Source organism: Oncorhynchus nerka, linkage group LG5 (genome assembly GCF_034236695.1).
Source record: "Oncorhynchus nerka isolate Pitt River linkage group LG5, Oner_Uvic_2.0, whole genome shotgun sequence".
In the NCBI taxonomy this organism is placed as follows: Eukaryota; Metazoa; Chordata; class Actinopteri; order Salmoniformes; family Salmonidae; genus Oncorhynchus; species Oncorhynchus nerka.
This window is the reverse complement of record NC_088400.1, coordinates 13,750,247-13,776,290: the sequence shown is the minus strand read 5'-3', so window position 1 is coordinate 13,776,290 and position 26,044 is coordinate 13,750,247. Positions and strand designations below refer to the sequence as shown.

The 26,044-nt window shown below is 47.5% G+C and overlaps 1 protein-coding gene across 1 annotated transcript; it reads right to left on the bottom strand.

The window, feature by feature from the left end:
- On the bottom strand, nucleotides 1-24,993 carry fhdc2 (FH2 domain containing 2). The gene is made up of 12 exons (XM_029653851.2): nucleotides 24,829-24,993; nucleotides 20,892-21,718; nucleotides 19,744-19,805; nucleotides 13,758-13,860; nucleotides 12,664-12,749; nucleotides 12,321-12,421; nucleotides 10,903-10,973; nucleotides 10,332-10,439; nucleotides 9,077-9,147; nucleotides 5,699-5,816; nucleotides 5,285-5,449; nucleotides 1-3,688 (listed from the first exon to the last, which is right to left on the bottom strand). Exons 2-12 carry the CDS (start codon nucleotides 21,357-21,359, stop codon nucleotides 1,562-1,564), a joined length of 3,480 nt encoding a protein of 1,159 aa, XP_029509711.1. The 5' UTR covers nucleotides 21,360-21,718; nucleotides 24,829-24,993; the 3' UTR covers nucleotides 1-1,561.
- Between the last annotated feature and the right edge of the window lie 1,051 nt (nucleotides 24,994-26,044).

The window sequence follows — 26,044 nt, the reverse complement described above, 5'->3', positions numbered from 1 at the left end:
GAGTGATTAGCATTTTTATTTTATATTTTATTTTACAAATGCACACATTGTCGCCATGGATCACAATTCATGTCGTTCAATTTAAGTTAACATCTCTTTTTTGATATAAACATCAGCAGTAGAATATTACAGTGAGTATCCTAGCAACAGGTCTCCCCTTCACTTGTTAAAGTGCATCAGAATGAAGATCACATTCAAGATGAGGATAACCAACAAAAATCGATCGATTACCAATAATCAATTAGATATATCATACTGATCGATTACCAATAATCAATTAGATATATCATACTGATCGATTACCAATAATCAATTAGATATATCATACTGATCGATTACCAATAATCAATTAGATATATCATACTGATCGATTACCAATAATCAATTAGATATATCATACTGATCGATTACCAATAATCAATTAGATATATCATACTGATTGATTACCAATAATCAATTAGATATATCATACTGATTGATTACCAATAATCAATTAGATATATCATACTGATTGATTGCTGATTGAGCAAACAAATAGCCCGAGGTGAGAAAGCAACGAAAGAGAAAGAAGGGTCACACTATATTCAGTCTGAGGAGTCTGGTCCATGCATCTAATCATTTAGAAATACACTTCTAAGACTACACACTCAATTCATTGAGGATTCAGAAATGACATGGCACATAGGAGCTGGACTGATCAAGTATGGTGGTGGAGTCCCCACTGGCTTCCTATTCCCTACATGGTACACTACCTTCGACCAGAGCCCTATTGACTCCTGTCAAAAGTAGTGCACTACGCCCTGACATATTGAGGCTGTTCTGAGGGTAAAAGGGAGGGGGGTGCAACTTAATATTAGGATATTTGGTATACTCAATGTATAGGGAATAGGGTGCCATTTAGGACACAACTAAAGTTAAATAAATTAACCACTTGAAAGAAAAAAAACTGCCATTTTCAACATGCACCCTAAAAAAAACAAGATGATGAGAATGATTCTGTTGGACGACCAAGAGGAGGCTGCAGTGCCACAATCCTAAATTAAGGATTTTCTACAGATTAACAAGGTCAGAGGCACACATTTCAGGCTGCTTGACAAAGTCCAGGTTGGGTGTGTGTGTGTGTGTGTGTGTGTGGGGAGGGGGTAGTAGTCTCTCCCTGAAGTCCCCTTTTGACTGCACAGGACACTAGTGGATGGAGGTGGTGTGTAGAACCGAAGATATTTCTATCTACGGTGACAGTACAGCCCAAAACAGAACAGCTGTAGACTGGTGTAGTGGCAGCCATTTTGTTGGAGTTGCAGTCCTTTGTCATCTTCCCAGCAGACAAGAAAGTGTATGGGAGAGACCGAAGTGAAAACACCCCATCGATTCTGGACCAGCTGAATAGAGTCTGAATGGACCAGCAACTACCTACTCCTCCAGAACAGAGAGGTCTGATAAATTACTTGGTGAATTGTGATTCCCACATACATGTACAATGGACCCAAACACACATAGGTACGTGTATGTGCGTAAGTAAGACTACTGTATAAAGTTGAAAAAGTGGTATGATCTGCCATGATCACTTCCACATGGGCGAGGAAGCAGGACGGTCCATTTTAGGTCCAGGTATCCGTGTTGCTGTGGGGGTTTTACAGGCAGGGACAGCAGCTCTAGAGAGCTCTGTGCCGGGGTTCGTCTTGGCCGTTTTAGTCCTGGCCGCAGCTATAACAGCTGTACGGATGGTTTTAGCTGTAGCAGAGGAGGGGCTGTGTGTGGAGCGGGGCTGAGAGGAGTGTTGGGTCTCAGAGTTGGAGGTGGGGGCGAGACGTTTGGTCACCCTGAGAGGGGAGCCCCTGACAAAGGCTGGCTGGGTAGTAGCTGTACTACTAGTGGTGCTGGTGCTAGAAGTCCTCTCCCTCTCTGGTCCAAGCCCCAGCCCAGCTCTCTCTGATGCCCGGCGGGTCATGGTGGGTTTCCCTGGGGCCTGCTGCTGGTTCTCACCCCCAGCCTGGCTCCTCTCACTCCTGGTGCTACTGCTCCGCTTCACCTCTGTCTGGGTAGTAGTAGGACGTGTGATGGGGGAGGAGCGCATGGAGGAGCTGCGTACGGACGGGGACGCCAGACGAGTGGAACGTGGTGTAGTCTGTAAATTAGGATTTGGGACAGGCCCAGTGGGTGTCTGTGTCTCTGGTTTGGAAATTAAAAGGGCTCTATGGATGCCTGTATCGTTAGGCAGACGTGTACGGGGTACCACGCCCCTCTTAGCCCCTCCTCGGACAACAGGAGTGTTCCCCCCGCTCCGAGAGTCCTCTTTCCCCATTGGCGGTCCGGCACCAGACCCTGGAGTCTCCGCCTGCCTCTCTTTCCTCCACTTGGAGCAGAGGCTGGGTGGGGCTTTGGGGAGGGGTGTGGTTGGGGTGGGAGGAGGGGATAGGTTGTCATAGGAACGCAGGCCTCGGACCAGGGTGTGGCACTCCAGGGTTTCGCCCACACATGGGTATGACCGGTCCCTTTCCCTGTCAGGGCTGCAGACCTCTGGGCATTGATGTGCCTGCTGCGGGCTCAGCTCTGGTAGGCTGGGAGGCAGCCATCTCTGTTCCACTGGTGTAGAGAGAGATTCTGTTTCCCTCTGCTGGGTTGTTCCCCCCTCAGGTGAAAGCCTCAGCTCCAAGGAACCACCACTTCCTTGTGAGGTCTCCTTGGCTCCCTTAGACTCCTGCGATTGGACACCGTCTGGGGTGTCAGTGGCCATGGATGATTTTGATTGGCTCTCAAAGGGCTGCTCAGTCACCTCAGTGACCGTATAAACTGGGAGAGGAGCGAAGTCAGGGTCCTGATGCTCTGCGTCTCTGACTGAGGTGTCTGTGCGTTTCGCCTGAGAAATAGGGGTAGGGTCAGTCCCCTCTAGGTCATGCCTGTGTCTAAGACCAATGGTATTTCTTCTCACACTGGGGATGGCAGTAGAGGTAGTGGAGGAGTGTCTATAAGGACTGGCCATAGACTTAGTGGTCAGTACACGCTGGTCAGGGCTGGCATCAACTGTTCGTTCATGGTGAGTTTCAGTCACTTGAGTCGTTGGTGCGAGTCGGCTTTCAATGATGTTAGTGGCAATTCCATGTTGGGTTTGAGTGACATAGGCAATAATGTCCTGCCTGTTTTGGGGGACATTGAATCTACGTCCACACTGGGTTTTAGTGACGTTAGAAGTCAGTTCATGTTGAGTTTGTGAGACTTGAGTCTGAGTTGTCCCCTCATGATTTGGTCTCTTAGTCTCCAGGACTGGTTGGTGCTGATGGACCAGGGGCTCTATCCTGGTCTCTGTCCCCAGGGATGGCCTCTCCTGGCTTGGGTAGGTGGGGCAGGGAAGCCCTGGGGAGGTCTGGGGGTGGATGGAGGTATTACAGAGGATGGAGGAGTTGTTGAGGTGGGGATATGTCTGAAGAGGAGCGGAGGTGGTGTTCTGGAGGTAGTGGGAGTGTCTGCGGTTCTCCTGGGTTCTAAGGCTGCGCTGGCTCCAGGTGTGGCTCAGGTTCTCAAGGGTTCTCTCCAGGTCATCCTGGTTCTTCTGGGTTCCCAGTGGGGACACCCGACCCAGAACCACACCCAGGTCCAGGCCTGTACACACGGCCACAGAGCGACGCTTCTCCACCATCTCACGCTCTCGCTCCATCCGTTTCTGCTCCTTCTGTTCCCGCTCGGCATTTTCCTGAGAGGGAACAGGATGATTACTTTATGGTAGAAGAATAAACATCAAGTATACATTAATCAGCACAGCATCTACACCTCTATCTTCTCTGTCTTTTTGTCCTCATCAGTCTATAACTCCTGTCTGTGTGTACACACACACACACTTTATTTTTACTATTTTATACATTGTAGAATACAATGTCAAAACCATGAAATAACACATGAAATCATGTAGTAACCAAAAAAACATGTTAAACAACTATTTTAGATTCTTCAAAGTAGCCACCATTTGCTTTGCACGCTCTTGGCATTCTCTCAACCAGCTTCACCTGGAATGCTTTTCCAACAGTCTTGGAGTTCCCACATATGCTGAGCACTTGTTGGCTGCTTTTCCTTCACTCTGTGGTCCAACTCATCCCAAACCACCTCAATTGGGTTGAAGTCGGGTGATTGTGGAGGCCAGGTCATCTGATGCAGCACTCCATCACTTTCCTTAGTCAAATACTCCTTACACAGCCTAGAGGTGTGTTTTGGGTCATTGTCCTGTTGAAAAACAAATGATAGTCCCACAAAGCACAAACCAGATGGAATGGTGTATCGCTACAGAATGCTGTGGTAGCCACACTGGTTAAGTGTGTCTTGAATTCTAAATAAAACACTGACAGTATCATCAGCATCCCCACACCTCCTCCTCCATGCTTCACGGTGGGAACCACATGCAGAGATCATCCGTTCAGCTACTCTGCGTCTCACAAAGACACGGCAGTTGGAACCAAACAGCTCAAATTTGGACTCATCAGACCAAAGGGCAGATTTCCGTCGGTCTAATGTTCATTGCTCGTGTTTCCTGGCCCAAGCAAGTCTCTTTTTATTGTTGGTGTCCTTTAGTAGTGGTTTTCTTTGCAGAAGTTCGACCATGAAGACCTGATTCACGCAGTCTCCTCTGAACAGTTGATGTTGAGACGTGTCTGTTACTTGAACTCTGTGAAGCACTTATTTGGGCTGCAATTTCTGAGGCTGGTAACTCTAATGAACTTATCCTCTGCAGCAGAGGTAACTCTGGGTCTTCCTTTCCTGTGGTGGTCATCATGAGAGCCAGTTTCATCATAGCGCTTGATGGTTTTTGCAACTGCAAATTTTCCAGATTGACTGACCTTCATGTCTTAAAGTAATGGACTGTCGTTTCTCTCTTCCACAAATTAACTTAACAAGTCACACCTGTTAATTGAAATGCATTCCAGGTGAATTCCTCATGAATCTGGTTGTGAGAATGCCAAGAGTGTGCAAAGCTGTCATCAAGGCAAAGGGTGGCTACTTTGAAGAATCTCAAATATATTTTGATTTGTTTAACACTTTTTTGGTCACTACATGATTCCATAGTTTTGATGTCTTCATAACTATCTGCCCAAGATACAAAGTCAGAAGCCCAACCTAGTCCTCTTCTTAAAATCTGATTTTAACCCTAACCCTAACCCAAAGCCTAACCCAAACCTTGAATTAAGACCAAAAGGCTCATTTTAGTTTTCATAAATGTTTACAATATGGACAAAATGTGGACTTTGGCCATGTAGTGGGAACCCATACAGGCAGCTTGATGTAAAGCAGTCGGTCTCACCTGTACGGCTCTTTGGAAGCGAAGGCAGAAGGAGTGAAAGACCCTGCAGGCCTCCTCCAGTTTAAAGATGCTGTCATCCTCACAGAAGAATTCAACCAGAGCCTGACTGGACATCCTCATCCCTTCCACGTCATCCTCTGCTTCCTTCAGACGGTCCTCTGCCACCTAGAGAGAGAGAGAGAGGAGGAGATCGAAAGAGCGAGAAAGGGAGATTAGACTCACTGTTTTGACCAAGGAGCAAGAATATGGTGAAAAGAGACTCAAAGTTAACCAAAGCCATATGAGTTTCAATGTTGTTCTTTGTGAGTTCATCAATTCTCACTTCACTAGACACCATAGATCAGTGTTTTATAATTATGCAAGTTCTAGATCAGTGTGTGTTCTAAGTCCATGTTCTAGAATCTAGTTGCGTACCTCCAGGAAAGCCTGTGTGAGCTGCTGGATCTCTGCCTCCGTCTGGACACTGATCCTGAGGGATGCCACACGGCTGTGGAGCCTGGAGAGATCCTCTACTACAGACTCCTCACACAACCTATAGGAAGACAGAGACAAGAGATGCATTACTTGACATGACATTAAAAGGTAGATTCAGCGATATGAGACAGACGCAGAAAGTTAACAGCATAAGTGGATCAATTTCCGTAACTAAGAACGTTGAAGCGCGAGGCTCAACTACTCCATGGCCATCACACTGAACAGGCTGAAGCAAATCTGTGCACATGCGCAGATACTGTTTGTGACTGTGTTGCATCTCGCTTATCTCAATATCTCCGGTGCTGCTTGTGGCAACGTCATTTTGCAGGGTTTACCTTTATAGATGATAGTAAAGTGATTGATGCGAAATTCTGTGACCCCCAAAAAATAGATGGCGTCTATTCCAAACGTTGGCCAATGTACGGCTCTGGATAAAACCTTGTGTTTTTACCCACAACCCAACCTGTTGCTGAGACACAACCCAACCTGTTGCTGAGACACAACCCAACCTGTTGCTGAGACACAACCCAACCTGTTGCTGAGACACAACCCAACCTGTTGCTGAGACACAACCCAACCTGTTGCTGAGACACAACCCAACCTGTTGCTGAGACACAACCCAACCTGTTGCTGAGACACAACCCAACCTGTTGCCGAGACACAACCCAACCTGTTGCTGAGACACAACCCAACCTGTTGCTGAGACACAACCCAACTTGTTGCTGCGATCCATGAGAGACGACGAGGCAAAGTAAACCATATGGTAATCTGTGTTTCAGAAGATGCTGTTACTTAGATTCTAATTCAAAGCAGTGGTCCCTAAACTGTGACCTACATAAAGCTGTTATTCTAATTCAAAGCAGTGGTCCCTAAACTGTGACTCTAATTCAAAGCAGTGGTCCCTAAACTGTGACTCTAATTCAAAGCAGTGGTCCCTAAGCTGTGACTCTAATTCAAAGCAGTGGTCCCTAAGCTGTGACTCTAATTCAAAGCAGTGGTCCCTAAGCTGTGACTCTAATTCAAAGCACTGGTCCCTAAACTGTGACTCTAATTCAAAGCAGTGGTCCCTAAACTGTGACTCTAATTCAAAGCAGTGGTCCCTAAGCTGTGACTCTAATTCAAAGCAGTGGTCCCTAAACTGTGACCTACATAAAGCTGTTATTCTAATTCAAAGCAGTGGTCCCTAAGCTGTGACCTACATAAAGCTGTTATTCTAATTCAAAGCAGTGGTCCCTAAACTGTGACTCTAATTCAAAGCAGTGGTCCCTAAGCTGTGACTAATTCAAAGCAGTGGTCCCTAAGCTGTGACTCTAATTCAAAGCAGTGGTCCCTAAACTGTGACCTACATAAAGCTGTTATTCTAACTCAAAGCAGTGGTCCCTAAACTGTGACTCTAATTCAAAGCAGTGGTCCCTAAGCTGTGACTCTAATTCAAAGCAGTGGTCCCTAAACTGTGACTCTAATTCAAAGCAGTGGTCCCTAAACTGTGACTCTAATTCAAAGCAGTGGTCCCTAAGCTGTGACTCTAATTCAAAGCAGTGGTCCCTAAACTGTTATTCTAATTCAAAGCAGTGGTCCCTAAGCTGTGACTCTAATTCAAAGCAGTGGTCCCTAAACTGTGACCTACATAAAGCTGTTATTCTAACTCAAAGCAGTGGTCCCTAAACTGTGACTCTAATTCAAAGCAGTGGTCCCTAAACTGTGACCTACATAAAGCTGTTATTCTAACTCAAAGCAGTGGTCCCTAAACTGTGACTCTAATTCAAAGCAGTGGTCCCTAAACTGTGACTCTAATTCAAAGCAGTGGTCCCTAAGGTGTTATTCTAATTCAAAGCAGTGGTCCCTAAACTGTGACTCTAATTCAAAGCAGTGGTCCCTAAGCTGTTATTCTAATTCAAAGCAGTGGTCCCTAAGCTGTGACCTACATAAAGCTGTTATTCTAATTCAAAGCACTGGTCCCTAAGCTGTGACCTACATAAAGCTGTTATTCTAACTCAAAGCAGTGGTCCCTAAACTGTGACTCTAATTCAAAGCAGTGGTCCCTAAGCTGTGACTCTAATTCAAAGCAGTGGTCCCTAAGCTGTGACTAATTCAAAGCAGTGGTCCCTAAGCTGTGACTCTAATTCAAAGCAGTGGTCCCTAAACTGTGACTCTAATTCAAAGCAGTGGTCCCTAAACTGTGACTCTAATTCAAAGCAGTGGTCCCTAAGCTGTGACTCTAATTCAAAGCAGTGGTCCCTAAGCTGTGACTCTAATTCAAAGCAGTGGTCCCTAAGCTGTTATTCTAATTCAAAGCAGTGGTCCCTAAGCTGTGACCTACATAAAGCTGTTATTCTAACTCAAAGCAGTGGTCCCTAAACTGTGACTCTAATTCAAAGCAGTGGTCCCTAAGCTGTGACTCTAATTCAAAGCAGTGGTCCCTAAACTGTGACCTACATAAAGCTGTTATTTTCCTCTGACAGACATCTTAACACATCCAAAATGTCCCCTTTGGCTCCGCCCCAGCAGGAGTAGGCCGTCGCTCATTACTAGGTCTTACAGTAACACCGATACCCACAGAGTAACTGACAGTAAAGCGTGCATCCCAAATGGCACCCTATTCCCAATATAGCGCCTTGACAAAAGGTACTGGGTGCCATTTGGGACTCAATCTAAGTGTCCTTCATATCTAACCAAACCCAAAACCCCAACAGAGCAGTAATACTGGATTGAAACAGAAATGTTGTGAAGAGCCATATTAAAACAAGGGGATGTAGCTATATCACTAACAGCTGGACAGAGCTCCAGTACAGTAACGCAATACAGTCCTGTTGAAAGGGGTCTTTTTGGGCGTAGTGTGTGTGTGTGTGTGTGTGTGAGATAGCAGCCTGCTGGGGCGTATTGATGTTATAGGACGGAGCTCATATGCTCCCCAGAAGCATCCAAAACACCACGGGCCACGTTCATACACTTCAGATTCCTTCCTTCCTTCCTTCTTTCCTCTAATTAATTACAGATCTGCTGGACTGGTTAAAAGCAAGGAAATGGAAACCTTGCTTTACAAGCAGATCACGTAAAGTTCTGTGTTTGTCCCAAGGTACACTAACTATTAGAACAAGGACGCGTCCAGCAGGACAACGTTTTGGAACGTTCGGATAGAAATAGGTAACATAGAAAAAATATGCCTCTCTGACGTGTAGACCAAGGAATCATGTTGGCTCTATTCACAGCAATTCTATCTGCAACAACAATGGTTTGGCAACTGAACGTGGCTTAGTCTTTTTGAGGCAGGAGGGTAATTTCTAAACTTGGGGGGGTGTATTATTGGCTCTTACTAACCTGGAGGCGGGGCCGACGTGTCCTAGTTGGCCAGGAAACGACAGTAAACTCTGGTCCTTTTTCACTGCTTCCTGTGGAGACGGAGACAGAGCTGATCCAGCTATTGTTTCACACAGTGAGCCGTCATAATTCTGGATGAATCATTGCATTATGTCACGATTCAGTGTGTTGATATGGTTATTGTGAATGTAATAATTCATGGTTGGTCAAATACAACAAATACCCAACACAGTTTGAAAGAGACCCTTTTCATCTGTGCCAATTGAACAATTCTGCAATATAACAAGTGTCAAGTTTTTAAAAGGAAACTAAAATGTGCAGTCTGTCAAACGGCTGTTAGTCTTCAGTAAATAGTAGTCTGGGATTCATTATATCGTCTTTGAACTGCATCTAGAGAAGTTCTTATGATGTGGCATGTTAATGCTTGAGCTTAAGTCTTCACTGAAAGATACATTCAAGTCAAGCACTTCAAGGGTCTCCTCTTCACTGCAGTGTGACTTACACGGAGTGTACAAAACATTATGACAGACTGACCAGGTAAAAGATAAGACCCCCCTATTGATGTCACTAGTTAAATCCACTTTAAATCAGTGTAGATGAAGGGGAGGAGACGGGTTAAAGAAGGATTTTTAAGCCTTGGGACAATTGAGACAGATTGTGTATGTGTGTCATTCAGAGGGTGAATGGACAAGAAGAAAGATAGAAGTGCTTTTGAACAGGGTATGGTAGAACAGGGTATGGTAGAACAGGGTATGGTAGAACAGGGTATGGTAGTACAGGGTATGGTAGAACAGGGTATGGTAGAACAGGGTATGGTCGAACAGGGTATGGTCGAACAGGGTATGGTGATACAGGGTACGGTAGAACAGGGTATGGTAGTAGGTGCTGGTGCACCACTGAGTGTCAAACTACAACGTTGCTGTTTTTATTTTATTTTCCACTCAACAGTTTCCCAAGAATAGTCCACCACCCAAAGGACATCCAGCAACTTGACACAACTGTGGGAAGCATTGGAGTCAACATGGGTCAGCATCCCTGTGGAATGCTTTAGACACCTTGTATAGAGTCTATGCCTTGATGAATGGACGCTGTTCTGAGGGCAAAAGCGGGTACAACAACTCAATATTAGGAAGGTGTATATTGGACTACATCAGGGTAGGAGTGCTGAACTACAGTAGGATCAGTTTTGCATTTTAGATGACAAGGAATACAGCTATTATGCACAAAAAGTACCTGATCCTAGATCAGGTCTTACCATGGCCACGAAGTGCAGGAGGTTCATGCCTGGCTTGTTGGCTTTAGTGTCGGCCAGTTTGAGCAGGGAAGGGATTCGGAACCCTGCTGCGTTGCCTGCATACCCGCCCTGAGGTCAAATACAGTAGGTCAGTGAACAGAGGTCACACACAAACACCTGACATCTTAAACAAACACAACATTACAAAACCCAGGTGCAGCCAGAGTGACGCTCTGGAACAGACCCCAGTCTGACACCGGCAGCTTTGTGCAGGCAGATAAACCAGAGTGACGCTCTGGAACAGACCCCAGTCTGACACCGGCAGCTTTGTGCAGGCAGATAAACCAGACTGACGCTCTGGAACAGACCCCAGTCTGACACCGGGAGCTTTGTGCAGGCAGATAAACCAGACTGACGCTCTGGAACAGACCCCAGTCTGACACCGGGAGCTTTGTGCAGGCAGATAAACCAGACTGACGCTCTGGAACAGACCCCAGTCTGACACCGGGAGCTTTGTGCACACAGATAAAGGACGTCTCTCTCTTTCAACTGAAAGGTAAAAAGAAAGGAGAAGAAAAAGTATAATACTCACAGCGTTCATGTAGTTTCCTGCCTTCAGAACCAGACGGAGGATGGAGTGCAGCTCAGGACAGCTCAACAGCTCTGAGACAGACAGACACAGACAGACGGACACAGGGACACAGACAGACAGACACAGAGAGAGAGACAGACACAGAGAGAGAGACAGACACAGAGAGAGAGACAGACAGAGAGAGAGAGACAGACAGAGAGAGAGAGACAGACACAGAGAGAGAGACAGACACAGAGAGAGAGACAGACAGACAGAGAGAGAGACAGACAGACAGAGAGAGAGACAGACAGACAGAGAGAGAGACAGACAGACAGACAGAGAGAGAGAGAGACAGACAGACAGACACAGAGAGAGAGACAGACAGAACACAGAGAGAGAGACAGGTACAGACACAGAGAGACACAGAGGGAGAGAGACACAGAGGGAGACAGACACAGAGAGAGAGAGACAGACAGACAGACAGACACAGAGAGAGAGACAGACAGACACAGAGAGAGAGACAGACACAGACAGACACAGAGAGAGACAGAGAGAGACAGAGAGAGAGACACAAACAGACAGAGACACGTAGAGACAGAGACACAGAGAGACAGAGACAGAGACACAGAGACAGAGACACAGAGACACAGAGAGAGAGAGACACAGAGAGAGAGACACAGAGAGAGAGACACAGAGAGAGAGACACAGAGAGACAGACACAGAGAGACAGACACAGAGAGACAGACACAGAGAGACAGACACAGAGAGACAGACACAGAGAGACAGAGGCAGGCAGACAGACACAGAGAGACAGGTGATTAAAGGGGAAACTAACCCCCCACCTTGCTGGTGATTAAAGGGGAAACTAAACCAACCCCCCCCCCCCGCTGATTAAAGGGGACACTGATTAAAGGGGTGGGGGCACTGATGAAGAGCGGTAGGTCATGTTTGTGTCCCAAATGGCTCCCTATACGTTTTATAATGCACTACTTTTTACCAGGGCCCATATGGATCTGGACAAAAGTAGTGCCCTATGTAGGGAATAGGGTGCCATTTGGGATGTATTGATAGTATCTAAAAAGGGGAAGTGGATGGGCCACAATTAAAGGGACGGTGATGAGTAGTAGTGTAGAGTAAAACTAAATCAACTAAATAACTTCCACCATTTCATACTGAAGTCCAACAAGACAAGAGCACTAAAAGGGGAAGTGAGCGGTACGGGAGGGAGGGAGCGGTACGGGAGGAACGGCCACAAAAGAGTTTGAAGGGGCGGTGATAGGGAGTAGAGTACACCTAGGGTTCATCCCAAATGGCACCCTATTCCCTATGGGAGAGCCCTATGGGACCTGGTCAAAAGTAGTACACTATATAGGGGATAGGGCACCATTTGGGACAGTTAGAATAACATATTTGCTAAAGCCCCCCCGTTGATGGTTTACCTCTGGCCGCCTCCCTCAGACATCTGGCTGCCAGACAGAGAGAGGTCACGGCAGGGTCAAACTCCTCCTGCAGGATCATGGTGTCCAGACGTAGACGAAAGCTAATGGGCAAGGAAAGGGGGAGGAGAGGATGGAAGAGGTCAGAGCCTTATCGATCATCAGACACACATCAGCACAGACTGGAAAGTCAGTGAATCAGCCATTATAGTGTGTTGAGGGTGGGAGTCACTGCAAAAATGACAACAGCAGAAAAATTGTCATATTTTGCAACATCGTTTGAACTTCAAAGTTAGGGTTTGAAATAGTTGTAAAACAGTGAAGTGATAGGGGGTGTGTGGTATACCTGGGGACGTCCACTAGCAGAATCATGAAGAGGTCAGACTCCCCAAGCCCACTGCGTTCTGCCTTGAACCTCTTCAGGCGAGCCTCCTGTATAAACACCAGGACAGACAGCTTAGAGATATTATCAGTCAGCTTTCCTGTTACAGTCTACAAACCTCATTCCTTTTACTGGGAATTCCACCTGGGTTTCATTTACTAGAATCTCCCAAAATAAGATTTCTAATTTAAAGCTTTGCTTTCCAATGGTAGAACCCTCATCACCCGGGGTGAGTGCAGTGGTAGAACCCCCATCACCCGGGGTGAGTGCAGCGGTAGAACCCCCATCACCCAGGGTGAGTCCAGTGGTAGAACCCCCATCACCCGGGGTGAGTGCAGTGGTAGAACCCCCATCACCCGGGGTGAGTGCAGTGGTAGAACCCCCATCACCCGGGGTGAGTGCAGCGGTAGAACCCCCATCACCCAGGGTGAGTCCAGTGGTAGAACCCCCATCACCCAGGGTGAGTCCAGCGGTAGAACCCCCATCACCCAGGGTGAGTCCAGCGGTAGAACCCCCATCACCCTGGGTGAGTGCAGCGGTAGAACCCCCATCACCCTGGGTGAGTGCAGTGGTAGAACCCCCATCACCCAGGGTGAGTCCAGCGGTAGAACCCCCATCACTCAGGGTGAGTGCAGTGGTAGAACCCCCATCACTCAGGGTGAGTCCAGTGGTAGAACCCCCATCACTCAGGGTGAGTCCAGTGGTAGAACCCCCATCACCCTGGGTGAGTGCAGTGGTAGAACCCCCATCACTCAGGGTGAGTCCAGTGGTAGAACCCCCATCACCCTGGGTGAGTGCAGTGGTAGAACCCCCATCACCCAGGATGACTCATTCTTATAACAGTGTCCATATACAACAACACGTGGCACCATTGGGAACATATTTTATCACATCGTCAGTAAGCCTTTCACAAGTCTGAGACGATGGTGAAATGGCAAACTGTTGATCTGGATAATGAGATCTAGATGAATAGAGGGGTAGGGGGAGCTACAGGCTAGTCAGTGTTGTTGCAGTAGGAGCTATGGTGTGTCGGAGACGACACAGCGCAGAGACTTTACCTCGTCTGCGTCAGGCAGCAGTTTGCAGAGCTCAGACAGTTTCTCGGCCCCGTAGCGGGTCCCGACCCCCTGCCGGATATCCTCCACTATCTCCTGGACAGCCCTGTAGAAACATGACAACACACATCAGCTCCATGGTCCACACGCGCACACAGAAGTTACTGATATACTGAGGTGTTTCAAGAGAACACTAATTATTTAAGAAATCATTCAGGGGTGGAGGGGGTATCATTCAGGGGTGGAGGGGGTATCATTCAGGGGTGGAGGGGGTATCATGCAGGGGTGGAGGGGGTATCATGCAGGGGTGTGGAACGGTGGAGGGGTATCATTCAGGGGTGTGGAACGGTGGAGGGGTATCATTCAGGGATGGAGGGGGTATCATTCAGGGGTGGAGGGGGTATCATTCAGGGGTGGAGGGGGTATCATTCAGGGGTGGAGGGGTATCATGCAGGGGTGGAGGGGGTATCATGCAGGGGTGGAGGGGGTATCATTCAGGGGTGTGGAACGGTGGAGGGGGTATCATTCAGGGGTGGAGGGGTATCATGCAGGGGTGGAGGGGTATCATGCAGGGGTGGAGGGGGTATCGTGGAGGGGGTATCATGGAGGGGGTATCATGCAGGGGTGTGGAACGGTGGAGGGGGTATCATTCAGGGGTGTGGAACGGTGGAGGGGTATCATTCAGGGGTGTGGAATGGTGGAGGGGTATCATTCAGGGGTGTGGAACGGTGGAGGGGGTATCATTCAGGGGTGGAGGGGGTATCATGCAGGGGTGGAGGGGGTATCATGCAGGGGTGGAGGGGGTATCATGCAGGGGTGGAGGGGGTATCATGCAGGGGTGGAGGGGGTATCATGCAGGGGTGTGGAACGGTGGAGGGGGTATCATGCAGGGGTGTGGAACGGTGGAGGGGGTATCAGACACACACATGGTAAAGCTTATCGCCTCTTATCTGACTGACTGTTGAGGGAAAAGGTCTTTGACGCCACATTGGCGACACACTGCATGACATGTGTCCTGAGCAAATACATACACAGATAAAACACACACACAGGCGCTCAACACAGACACTTCAGCAAACACGTATGTAGACACCCACACACAGCGGTCCTTAGAGGTTGAGGTATCACCAGACAGAGAGAGAGAGAGCAGAAACCGGCCATTCCCTGACTGTATGACCTCTCCTCGACTCAAACTTCCTCCAAATGACAAGTCTGCAGCTCAACCCCTCCAGGAGCCAGGAGTCTATTAGAGATACATCTCTCCTTTCATCACTCCCTACATCAGACGGCTTCCACCATTCCTTCTCTTTCCCACTCTCTCCTTCACTCTTTCCCTGCTTCTCCCACTCTCTCTTTCCCTGCCTCTCCCCCTCTCTCTTTCCCTGGCTTTTCCACTCTCTCCTTCACTCTTTTGTTGACTTTCCTACCCCCCCTCTTCATTACATACTTAGTTTCCTCCCTCGTCCCCTTGCTTCTCTCTCCCCTATATTCCCCTTTTTCTGTCTTTTTCGGTCTTTCCTCCTGTGTTCACTAATACCACGGATCCGTGTTCACTAATACCACGGATCCGTGTTCACTAATACCACTGATCCGTGTTCACTAATACCACTGATCCGTGTTCACTAATACCACAGCCCTGTGTTCACTAATACCACGGATCTGTGTTCACTAATACCACGGATCTGTGTTCACTAATACCACGGCTCTGTGTTCACTAATACCACGGCTCTGTGTTCACTAATACCACGGCTCTGTGTTCACTAATACCACGGCTCTGTGTTCACTAATACCACGGCTCTGTGTTCACTAATACCACGGCTCTGTGTTCACTAATACCACGGCTCTGTGTTCACTAATACCACGGCTCTGTGTTCACTAATACCACAGATCTGCTCTGTGTTCACTAATACCACGGCTCTGTGTTCACTAATACCACGGCTCTGTGTTCACTAATACCACGGCTCTGTGTTCACTAATACCACGGATCTGCCCACTAATACCACGGCCCTGTGTTCACTAATACCACAGATCTGCCCGTCGGCCCTGTGTTCACTAATACCACAGATCTGCCCGTCGGCCCTGTGTTCACTAATACCACGGATCTGCCCGTCGGCCCTGTGTTCACTAATACCACGGATCTGCCCGTCGGCCCTGTGTTCACTAATACCACAGATCTGCCCATCGGCCCTGTGTTCACTAATACCACAGATCTGCCCGTCGGCCCTGTGTTCACTAATACCACAGATCTGTGTTCACTAATACCACAGATCTGCCCGTCGGCTCTGTGTTTACTAATACCACAGATCTGTGTTCACTAATACCACGGCTCTGTGTTCACTAATACCACGGCTCTGTGTTCACTAATACCACAGATCTGCCCGTCGGCCCTGTGTTCACTAATACCACAGATCTGCCCGTCGGCCCTGTGTTCACTAATAACCCGGCTCTGCCCACTAATACCATGGATCTGTGTTCACTAATACCACAGATCTGTGTTCACTAATACCACGGCTCTGTGTTCACTAATACCACGGCTCTGTGTTCACTAATACCACGGCTCTGTGTTCACTAATACCCCGGCTCTGTGTTCACTAATACCCCGGCTCTGTGTTCACTAATACCACGGCTCTGTGTTCACTAATACCCCGGCTCTGTGTTCACTAATACCCCGGCTCTGTGTTCACTAATACCCCGGCTCTGTGTTCCCTAATACCCCGGCTCTGCCCACTAATACCACGGATCTGTGTTCACTAATACCACGGCTCTGTGTTCACTAATACCACGGCTCTGTGTTCACTAATGCCACAGATGTGTGTTCACTAATACCACGGCTCTGTGTTCACTAATACCACGGCTCTGTGTTCACTAATACCACGGCTCTGTGTTCACTAATACCACGGATCTGCCCGTCGGCCCTGTGTTCACTAATACCACGGCTCTGTGTTCACTAATACCACGGATCTGCCCACTAATACCACGGATCTGCCCACTAATACCACGGATCTGTGTTCACTAATACCACGGATCTGCCCGTCAGCCCTGTGTTCACTAATACCACGGATCTGCCCGTCGGCCCTGTGTTCACTAATACCACAGATCTGCCCGTCGGCCCTGTGTTCACTAATACCACAGATCTGCCCGTCGGCCCTGTGTTCACTAATACCACGGATCTGTGTTCACTAATACCACGGATCTGTGTTCACTAATACCACGGATCTGTGTTCACTAATACCACAGATCTGCCTGTCGGCCCTGTGTTCACTAATACCACAGATCTGCCCGTCTGAATCAGAGATAACAGTAACCTCTGTTGAGGAGTGAAAATACACGTGGCTCAACTGGGATTATACTGATTCAAAAGAGTTCAATAAAAGGTTTTTGCCTTTGTAGCCTGCGGCCTGTTATTTCTATACACCACTGAATGCTGGATACAATAATTGTCGCCACAGCTGAAATAAAGCGTCATGAAAAGGTAGAGGGAAGTAGCACACATATCAATACCATATTGTCTCACGAAGGGACCAATCTGTTCAAACGACTTCCACCCATGTCGCAAATCTAAAAGTACTTTGTGACTCACACAAGACAAAACAAGCTCCATGTAAGAGGACACGTTTTTGTCCATTGGAGAGGCTCTTCTCCCTTCATAAAGGCTTTCAACTACATGTTCTGACATATGCTGTTTAGAGAGAGAAAAGCGCTCTTCAACTAGGATGCGCACAATTGAATCTCTGTGAACTCAGTGTGCAGTACACGCGTGGGCATGACAACATACCTACTCTGCAAGAGGGCATCGCCTGGTAACTACAGTCATACCCACTAGTGTTCTCACAAAACCAGAATTTTGACTTCGATACTCGATACCACAGCAAAAACAACATGTCATTTTATCCAAAGACACAAAATGACACTTGATCCAGACAGATCTGTAAAAGTTCAATATCATTACTGTTGAAATGTTTGAATGCATTAATGAATCACTTATACAATCAATCTAACCACATTATGGTAATCATGTATTTGAATGGTAAATTTCTATTGATAAACTGGGTAAATCTGGCGTATTCAATAAGAGTTACTGAGCTTGTTTTGGCTGATTTCAAGAAGATACCGATGAAAAACTCTGTTTATCCTTCCATGTGGGACTTATTTTATTGCATAGAAGAAGCTCTCTTCTTCTACACATGTGTGAGCGGTCTCTAAGACCCATGACATCATTCACACAGAGTCCGTTCAAGGCTCGAGCAAAGATGATCTTGACTGAGAGACGTGAGACGGGGGAAACAAAGTGAATCAATAATGTTTTTGGTGACAATCAGCAATATTTAGCGTTATGGTTTGCATATTTTTTTGGGGGGGGACTCCCAAGTGGCGCAGCGGTCTAAGGCACTGCAGCTCAGTGCTAGAGGCGTCACTACAGACCCTGGTTCGATTCCGGGCTGTATCACAACCGGACTTGATTGGGAGTCCCATAGGGCAGCGCACAATTGGCCCAGCATTGTCCGGGTTAGGGTTTGGCCGGGGTAGGCAGTCATTGTAAAGTTTTAAAAATATCACAAACACTAGGATAGTGAATTGATGTGTTCTTCAGCTGTAAGCTAGCAAGGAACGCTAGCCCGCTAGCTGCAAGGAAAGTTAGCCCGCTAGCCAGGAACGCTAGCCCACTAGCCAGGAACGCTAGCCACAAGGAAAGTTAGCCCGCTAGCAAGGACCCACAGAGCCCGGTAGCAAGGACCCACAGAGCCCGTTCCTAGGGACAGGCTAGAGGGGAGCTAACATGAGCTAGAGCTAGCAATGAGTAAGTGGAGGCTGTGGAGCAGGCATGATGCTCTCGCTCTATAAGGGTAATAATCGGCTGCGCTGATAGACTTGATCCTCTCTAAATCAGTAGACGACGTGAGACACATTTGACAGAAGTACCAAAAGTAACACCGTTTTTCATGTTCTGGTATCGGAAGAAGTACCAAAGCTCCGGTATACCGTGGAACACTAATACACACAGACACCAACCCTTTCTGACACCAACCATGTCTGACCCACACAGACACCAACCATGTCTGACCCACACAGACACCAACCATGTCTGACCCACAGAGACACCAACCATATCTGACCCACAGAGACACCAACCATATCTGACCCACAGAGACACCAACCATATCTGACCCACAGAGACACCAACCATATCTGACCCACAGAGACACCAACCATATCTGACCCACAGAGACACCAACCATATCTGACCCACAGAGACCAACACACAGACACAGCATCAACAAAGACATTCCAAACAGTACACCGATTTTAAACCTACAATCTAAACTCTACATAAAATAAAAGTGAAAACATTGAGCTACAGAAAAGTGCAACCCTTTGTTTTACAAAACATGTTAAGACTTTTCACCTTGTTTCTCCAGACTCAAAAGCTACAGCGTAGAGGAGGACGACTAGCTGTCTATTAGTGAGTCCAAAATGGTGCCCTATTCGCTACAGGGCCCTGGTTAAATGTAGTGCACTGTAAAGGGAATAGAGTGACATTTGGGACACAGCCTGTGTTCTACCGTCTTTACTGAAGGGCAGCTCTCCTTAACGGTCTGAGCAGGTGTCAACTTTGACCCCTCGGGTCACCATCTTACCCCCTACCACTTTGTGCCCCCCTACAGTCCAGTTGCTCAGGCAGGATGCCATTTCATCTGCACCTGTTACCTTCGTGACACCCCCTGTCCCATCACACACACACACACACACACACACACACACACACACACACCCACCCACCCACTCACTTCCTACTCCTCGATAGTGTGAAGGGTTGTTCCCCTGGGTACTATCCCGGCCCCCTTGTACTTCCTCCTATAGACTAAGAGCTTCTCCCATTCATGGTGCTTGACCTCTGATACCAGAGCAGCTCATGCTCTCTAGGACCTTACAGATAAATACTTAGAAAAATGAAAGTGTGTGTGATGAGGAAATGGAAGTTGATCCTTACGTCTTAAACTGCCGTAGAAATATTCCCACATTCATACTGCGTTTGGAGTCCAGTAGTGAGACCTGCAAACACAGACACAGAGAACATGTCAGATACTATGATCAAGTGGAGGCTGCTGAGGGAAGGACGGCCTCATCATAATGGCTGGAACGGAGCTAATGGAAACCATGGAAACAGCGTGTTTGATATCATTCCACTGATTCCGCTCCAGTCATCACCACAATCCCTTATTCCCAAATTAAGGTGCCACCAACCTCCTGTGTGGTTTATACAGTATCTCTTTCAACTTTACAGACAACACATGTAATCAATATAGGCTACCTGGCAGTTTAAACTACACCTCGCCTCAGTGCCAGTCTAAACTACACCTCGCCGCCAGTTTAAACTACACCTCGCCTCAGTGCCAGTCTAAACTACACCTCGCCTCAGTGCCAGTCTAAACTACACCTCGCCTCAGTGCCAGTCTAAACTACACCTCGGTGCCAGTCTAAACTACACCTCGCCTCAGTGCCAGTCAGTGCCAGTCTAAACTACACCTAGTCGGTGTCCGCCTCTAGCCAGCATGCTGTTTTCTTGGCACAGCAACAACATACCACTGTTGAATGCACACACATACTGGCACTAACTCATACTGTGCTCCTATCCCATACTTTGTCTGTGGTGCTGTCTCTCCCAGTCTTCCCCACCCATCTCCAGTCATCTCATCCTCCCCCACTCATCTCCAGTTCTCTCATCCTCCCCCACCCATATCCAGTCCTCTCATCCTCCCCCACCCATATCCAGTCCTCTCATCCTCCCCCACCCATATCCAGTCCTCTCATCCTCCCCCACCCATATCCAGTCCTCTCATCCTCTCCCACCCATCTCCAGTCCTCTCATCCTCCCCCACCCATCTCCAGTCCTCTCATCCTCCCCCACCCATCTCCAGTCCTCTCATCCTCCCCCACCCATATCCAGCCCTCTCCTCTCCCAGCTATCTCACCTTATCTGTGGTGTTGTCTCTCCCAGTCTCTCCCACCCATCTCCAGTCCTCTCATCCTCCCCCACCCATCTCCAGCCCTCTCCTAACTATCTCACCTTATTTGTGGTATTGTCTCTCCCAGTCTCTCCCACCCATCTCCAGCCCTCTCCTCTCCCAGCTATCTCACCTTATCCGTGGTGTTGTCCTGGGGTGAACTGCATCGCATCAGCACAGACCTGCGTCTCAAACTCCCGGCTCTGTCCTGAGGTTTACTGTCCTTCTGTCCAAACAGCTCATCCAGAGAGGGGAGATCTATAAGGAACTCTTCCTCCTCCGTAGCCGCTCCACTCCAGACACTCTTCCTCCCCTCCACCTTCTCCTTAGGGATCTGCTCCCAGTTCAGCTTCCTCAGCCGGCTGTGACGGGCCGAGTCCATACGGGTCAGAGGAGAGGAGGGAGGCGGGGGAGGAGGAGGCGGGGGAGGAGGAGGAGCAGGGATGAGGGGTACGGGAACAGGTTTAGCACCAGGAAGGAGAGGGAGGGTATTCATGGCTGTCAATTCCAAGACGAGAGGCGCAACACCGCAGGCGCTGGCGGGTGGCGTTCCATGAAAGGCACGGGACTCCTTGACGGACACGGTGAGGTTAATAAGCATAGAGGCTAGTTGGGAGTTAGGATAGGGCTCAACTAGGGTTTAGGACTGGTTGAGGAGCATGGAGGCTAGTTGGGAGTTAGGATAGGGCTCATCTAGGGTTTAGGACTGGTTGAGGAGCATGGAGGCTAGTTGGGAGTTAGGATAGGGCTCAACTAGGGTTTAGGACTGGTTGAGGAGCATGGAGGCTAGTTGAGAGTTAGGATAGGGCTCAACTAGGGTTTAGGACTGGTTGAAGAGCATGGAGGCTAGTTGGGAGTTAGGGTGCTTCCCAAACGAGCGAGTACAGTCTCTACTCAACCAAGGTGTCCACTCTCTGTTCTCTTCTCACAGTGGTGCAAGTCTCAGTCAGTCCCTCCAATCTAGGAAAACAACAATGAAATCAACTCTCAGGAAGGTTCAATAGACAGACAGACCTCAGAATACTGCTCATGCCATCTGCTATTAGTATAATAAAGTATAGGCTATTCAGCAGTATAGGGTATCAGACAATATAATGAAGCATTTCATCCAGTGTCCACGATCACATTACTTATTTAAAGACAGATATGCATTATAAATACAGGCCGTGTCTAGTCTGGCCCCGGGCTTGACATTAACATCTTCATATATTTGAGTTACTACACATTATTTGAGATGACTTCAGATGCTCTGAGATTCAGAAGCTAAGTGTTCCATTGTCACTCATTCTGATAATCTGATGTAGAGAGGTTGAGCCTTAGCCTACATCAACCTATGAGAGGTTGAGCCTTAGCCTACATCAACCTATGAGAGGTTGAGCCTTAGCCTACATCAACCTATGAGAGGTTGAGCCTTAGCCTACATCAACCTATGAGAGGTTGAGCCTTAGCCTACATCAACCTATGAGAGGTTGAGCCTTAGCCTACATCAACCTATGAGAGGTTGAGCCTTAGCCTACATCAACCTATGAGAGGTTGAGCCTTAGCCTACATCAACCTATAGCCTAGCATCAACCTATGAGAGGTTGAGCCTTAGCCTACATCAACCTATGAGAGGTTGAGCCTTACATCAACCTATGCCTACATCAACCTATGAGAGGTTGAGCCTTAGCCTACATCAACCTATGAGAGGTTGAGCCTTAGCCTACATCAACCTATGAGAGGTTGAGCCTTAGCCTCAACATCAACCTACCTGAGAGGTTGAGCCTTAGCCTACATCAACCTATGAGAGGTTGAGCCTTAGCCTACATCAACCTATGAGAGGTTGAGCCTTAGCCTACATCAACCTATGAGAGGTTGAGCCTTAGCCTACATCAACCTATGAGAGGTTGAGCCTTAGCCTACATCAACCTATGAGGTTGAGGCCTTCAACCTATGAGAGGTTGAGCCTTAGCCTACATCAACCTATGAGAGGTTGAGCCTTAGCCTACATCAACCTATGAGAGGTTGAGCCTTAGCCTACATCAACCTATGAGAGGTTGAGCCTTAGCCTACATCAACCTATGAGAGGTTGAGCCTTAGCCTACATCAACCTATGAGAGGTTGAGCCTTAGCCTACATCAACCTATGAGAGGTTGAGCCTTAGCCTACATCAACCTATGAGAGGTTGAGCCTTAGCCTACATCAACCTATGTCATTTGGAAACAGTGTAACTTATGTTGTTGATTGTGATTGACATACCACATTTTCAAATAGTCAAATATTTCTTATCTGTCTGTATTGTTTGAGTAAAACTCTGTACCAGACTAACCATCGGTATTGAACTTTTTTCAAGAAGCATTTGGAGTATTCCAGTGTGCTGGCCCGCGAGCTACTAACTCACCGACACCTGGCTAGTCTTTTAATTACCAGCATGGTTATGCCTTTTATACCTCTGTTCATCACACCTCCACACACACGCCTCCACACACACACACGCACCTCCACACACACACGCACCTCCACACACACACCTCCACACAAACACACACACACACCTCCACACACACACACACACACACACACACACACACACACACACCTCCACACACACGCACACCTCCACACACACACCTACACCTCCACACACACACCTACACACCTCCACACACACACCTACACACCTCCACACACACACCTACACACCTCCACACACACACACACCACACACACACACCTCCACACACACACCTCCACACACACCTCCACACACACACACACCTCCACACACACACACCTCCACACACACCTCCACACACACACACACACCTCCACACACACACACACACACCTCCACACACACACACACCTCCACACACACACACACCTCCACACACACCTCCACACACACACACCTCCACACACATCCACACACACACACCTCCACACACATCCACACACACACACACACCTCCACACACACACACACACACCTCCACACACACACACACCCTGCCTGCTGCTCTACCTTCTAATTATTGCAAATGGGAGAGAGGTGTAGAGAAGCAGGAGATCTACTCTCTCTCACACACAGAAAGGTGTTACAGAAAACGCCCCTACATTGTCTGTGTCTAATATGACTAGATTCTATTCAGATAGGACATGTCAGGTCACGAAAACATCATGCACCCACTGGTGAGTTTGGATAGGCCTTTCCTGCAATTATTAAAAAATGAGTCTAAGGTTTCAAGTGCATTTTCTAATTAATCTGATTGAAAATGATTCAATCATAATGGCAACATGTGGGATTCCTCGTGTGATATTCTTTGCATAAATGACAACACTCGGGCACAATGGCGCTCTGAGGCCAGTAATCAATGCCAAGTCAGTTGTTTCAATTTGCACGGTATGAGCCGCTACAGAGGCTGCTTTTAGACAGGCTGCACAATTCTGATCTTTTTTCGACCAATCATATCAGATCTTCAACATAAGATTTTTTTCTAGAGCTCATCTGATTGGTCAAAAGAACAATAAGTTTTAAAAAAATATATCAGAAATTGTGCTGCTTGTCTAAACACAGCCAAATACCGTACAGCTCTGATTAGGCCAACCGTAAATTACTATTTTGTCCTACTATACAGCCAAGACAGTCATTCTTCAAAAGTAAACATAAAATGTTAAATAAATACATAATTTGGGAGAAGTCGGCGAAGATAGCATGATGGTTTTAATTCAAGGAGGAACGAAGAGATTGTGTGGACACCCCCAAAACAAACACATTCAATTGACAGATTTAGTCTAAAACGGTGTCAGTTCCTAAAATAGATTTTCTTTAATTTAAAAAATATTCAGTCACCTGGGTAGCATGGGCCTACCGTGAATATTCATAATTTGATAATCTCTGCATGTTTTTTCTCAATTAAATGTAGGCTAAATTACTTTATAAAGACAATTGTTTTGGCTATAGCGAATTTTCAATAATGCCTTAAATTTACAAAGCAATCCCCTGGTTTATCGTAGTCGGTTTATCGTGGTTATTTCCAGTTTTTCCTGCAACAACAACAAAAAAATCACTAAAAATACATGCTACTTACAGCGCGTTATGATGCGATATCCAATTTCCCAAAGTTAATTTACAATTCCTTCTTTCTTGTTGTAAACTTCAATGAAAACAGTATTGTTTTAATCCGTCCTGTTGCTTGACGCCTCCGTACTCAAGCCAATGCATTGTGCTGCTCCGCAGTTTGAAGTGTTCCACTCTGCTCCGCTCAATTTGCCTTGAAAACTTTCCTAGCGCTGAAGGAACGCGCAGGCGCGCCGCCGCGTCGTTTAGATTTTCCCCAGGATCGCGCACCTCCGGACTCAACGTTTTGGGACGTTCAGATAGAAATATGTTATGTAGACCAAACATGCCACTCTCTGACATGTAGAATACGGAATCACGGCGGCTCTATTCATGCATTGATATCTGCAACGTTCGATACGTTTGGCAACTGAACGTGGCCCTGACCTTGCATTATTTCATCCCAACTTTCCCATGTGATGGTCAAACAGGTACTTCACTAATCAATCCAGTGGTTTCCCCTGCATACCTGAGCACATTTATAATGCCTGGACAAATTTATAACAGGCTTACACGCTAACACACTCACACACTTTTATTTAACTAGGCAAGAACAAATTCTTATTTACAATGACGGCATAGGAACAGTGGGTTAACTGCCTTGTTCAGGGGCATAAACAATAGATTTTTACCTTGTCAGCTCAGGGATTCAGATCTAGCAACCTTTCGGTTACTAGCCAAATTCTCTACCCATTAGGCTACCTGCCTCTAACCACTAGGCTACCTGCCTCTAACCACTAGGCTACCTGCCTCTACCCATTAGGCTACCTGCCTCTAACCACTAGGCTACCTGCCTCTAACCACTAGGCTACCTACCTCTACCCATTAGGCTACCTGCCTCTAACCACTAGGCTACCTGCCTCTACCCATTAGGCTACCTGCCTCTACCCATTATGCTACCTGCCTCTAACCACTAGGCTACCTGCCTCTAACCATTAGGCTACCTGCCTCTACCCATAAGGCTACCTGCCTCTAACCATCAGGCTACCTGCCTCTACCTATTAGGCTACCTGCCTCTACCCATTAGGTTACCTGCCCCTACCCATTAGGCTACCTGCCTCTACCCATTAGGCTACCTGCCTCTACCCATTAGGCTACCTGCCTCTAACCATTAGGCTACCTGTCTCTACCCATTAGGTTACCTGCCTCTACCTATTAGGATACCTGCCTCTACCCATTAGGCTACC

What these genes read in the sequence shown, in the direction of transcription:
- fhdc2 (XM_029653851.2), bottom strand. Translation starts at nt 21,359, where the DNA reads ATGCTTATTAACCTCACCGTGTCCGTCAAGGAGTCCCGTGCCTTTCAT. An exon ending in AGGACAACACCACGGATAAG is followed by an intron (nt 19,806 to 20,891) that starts GTGAGATAGCTG and finishes CTGTGTTTGCAG; the next exon opens with GTCTCACTACTGGACTCCAA. An exon ending in CACGTCGGCCCCGCCTCCAG is followed by an intron (nt 5,817 to 9,076) that starts GTTAGTAAGAGC and finishes GTCTTCCTATAG; the next exon opens with GTTGTGTGAGGAGTCTGTAG.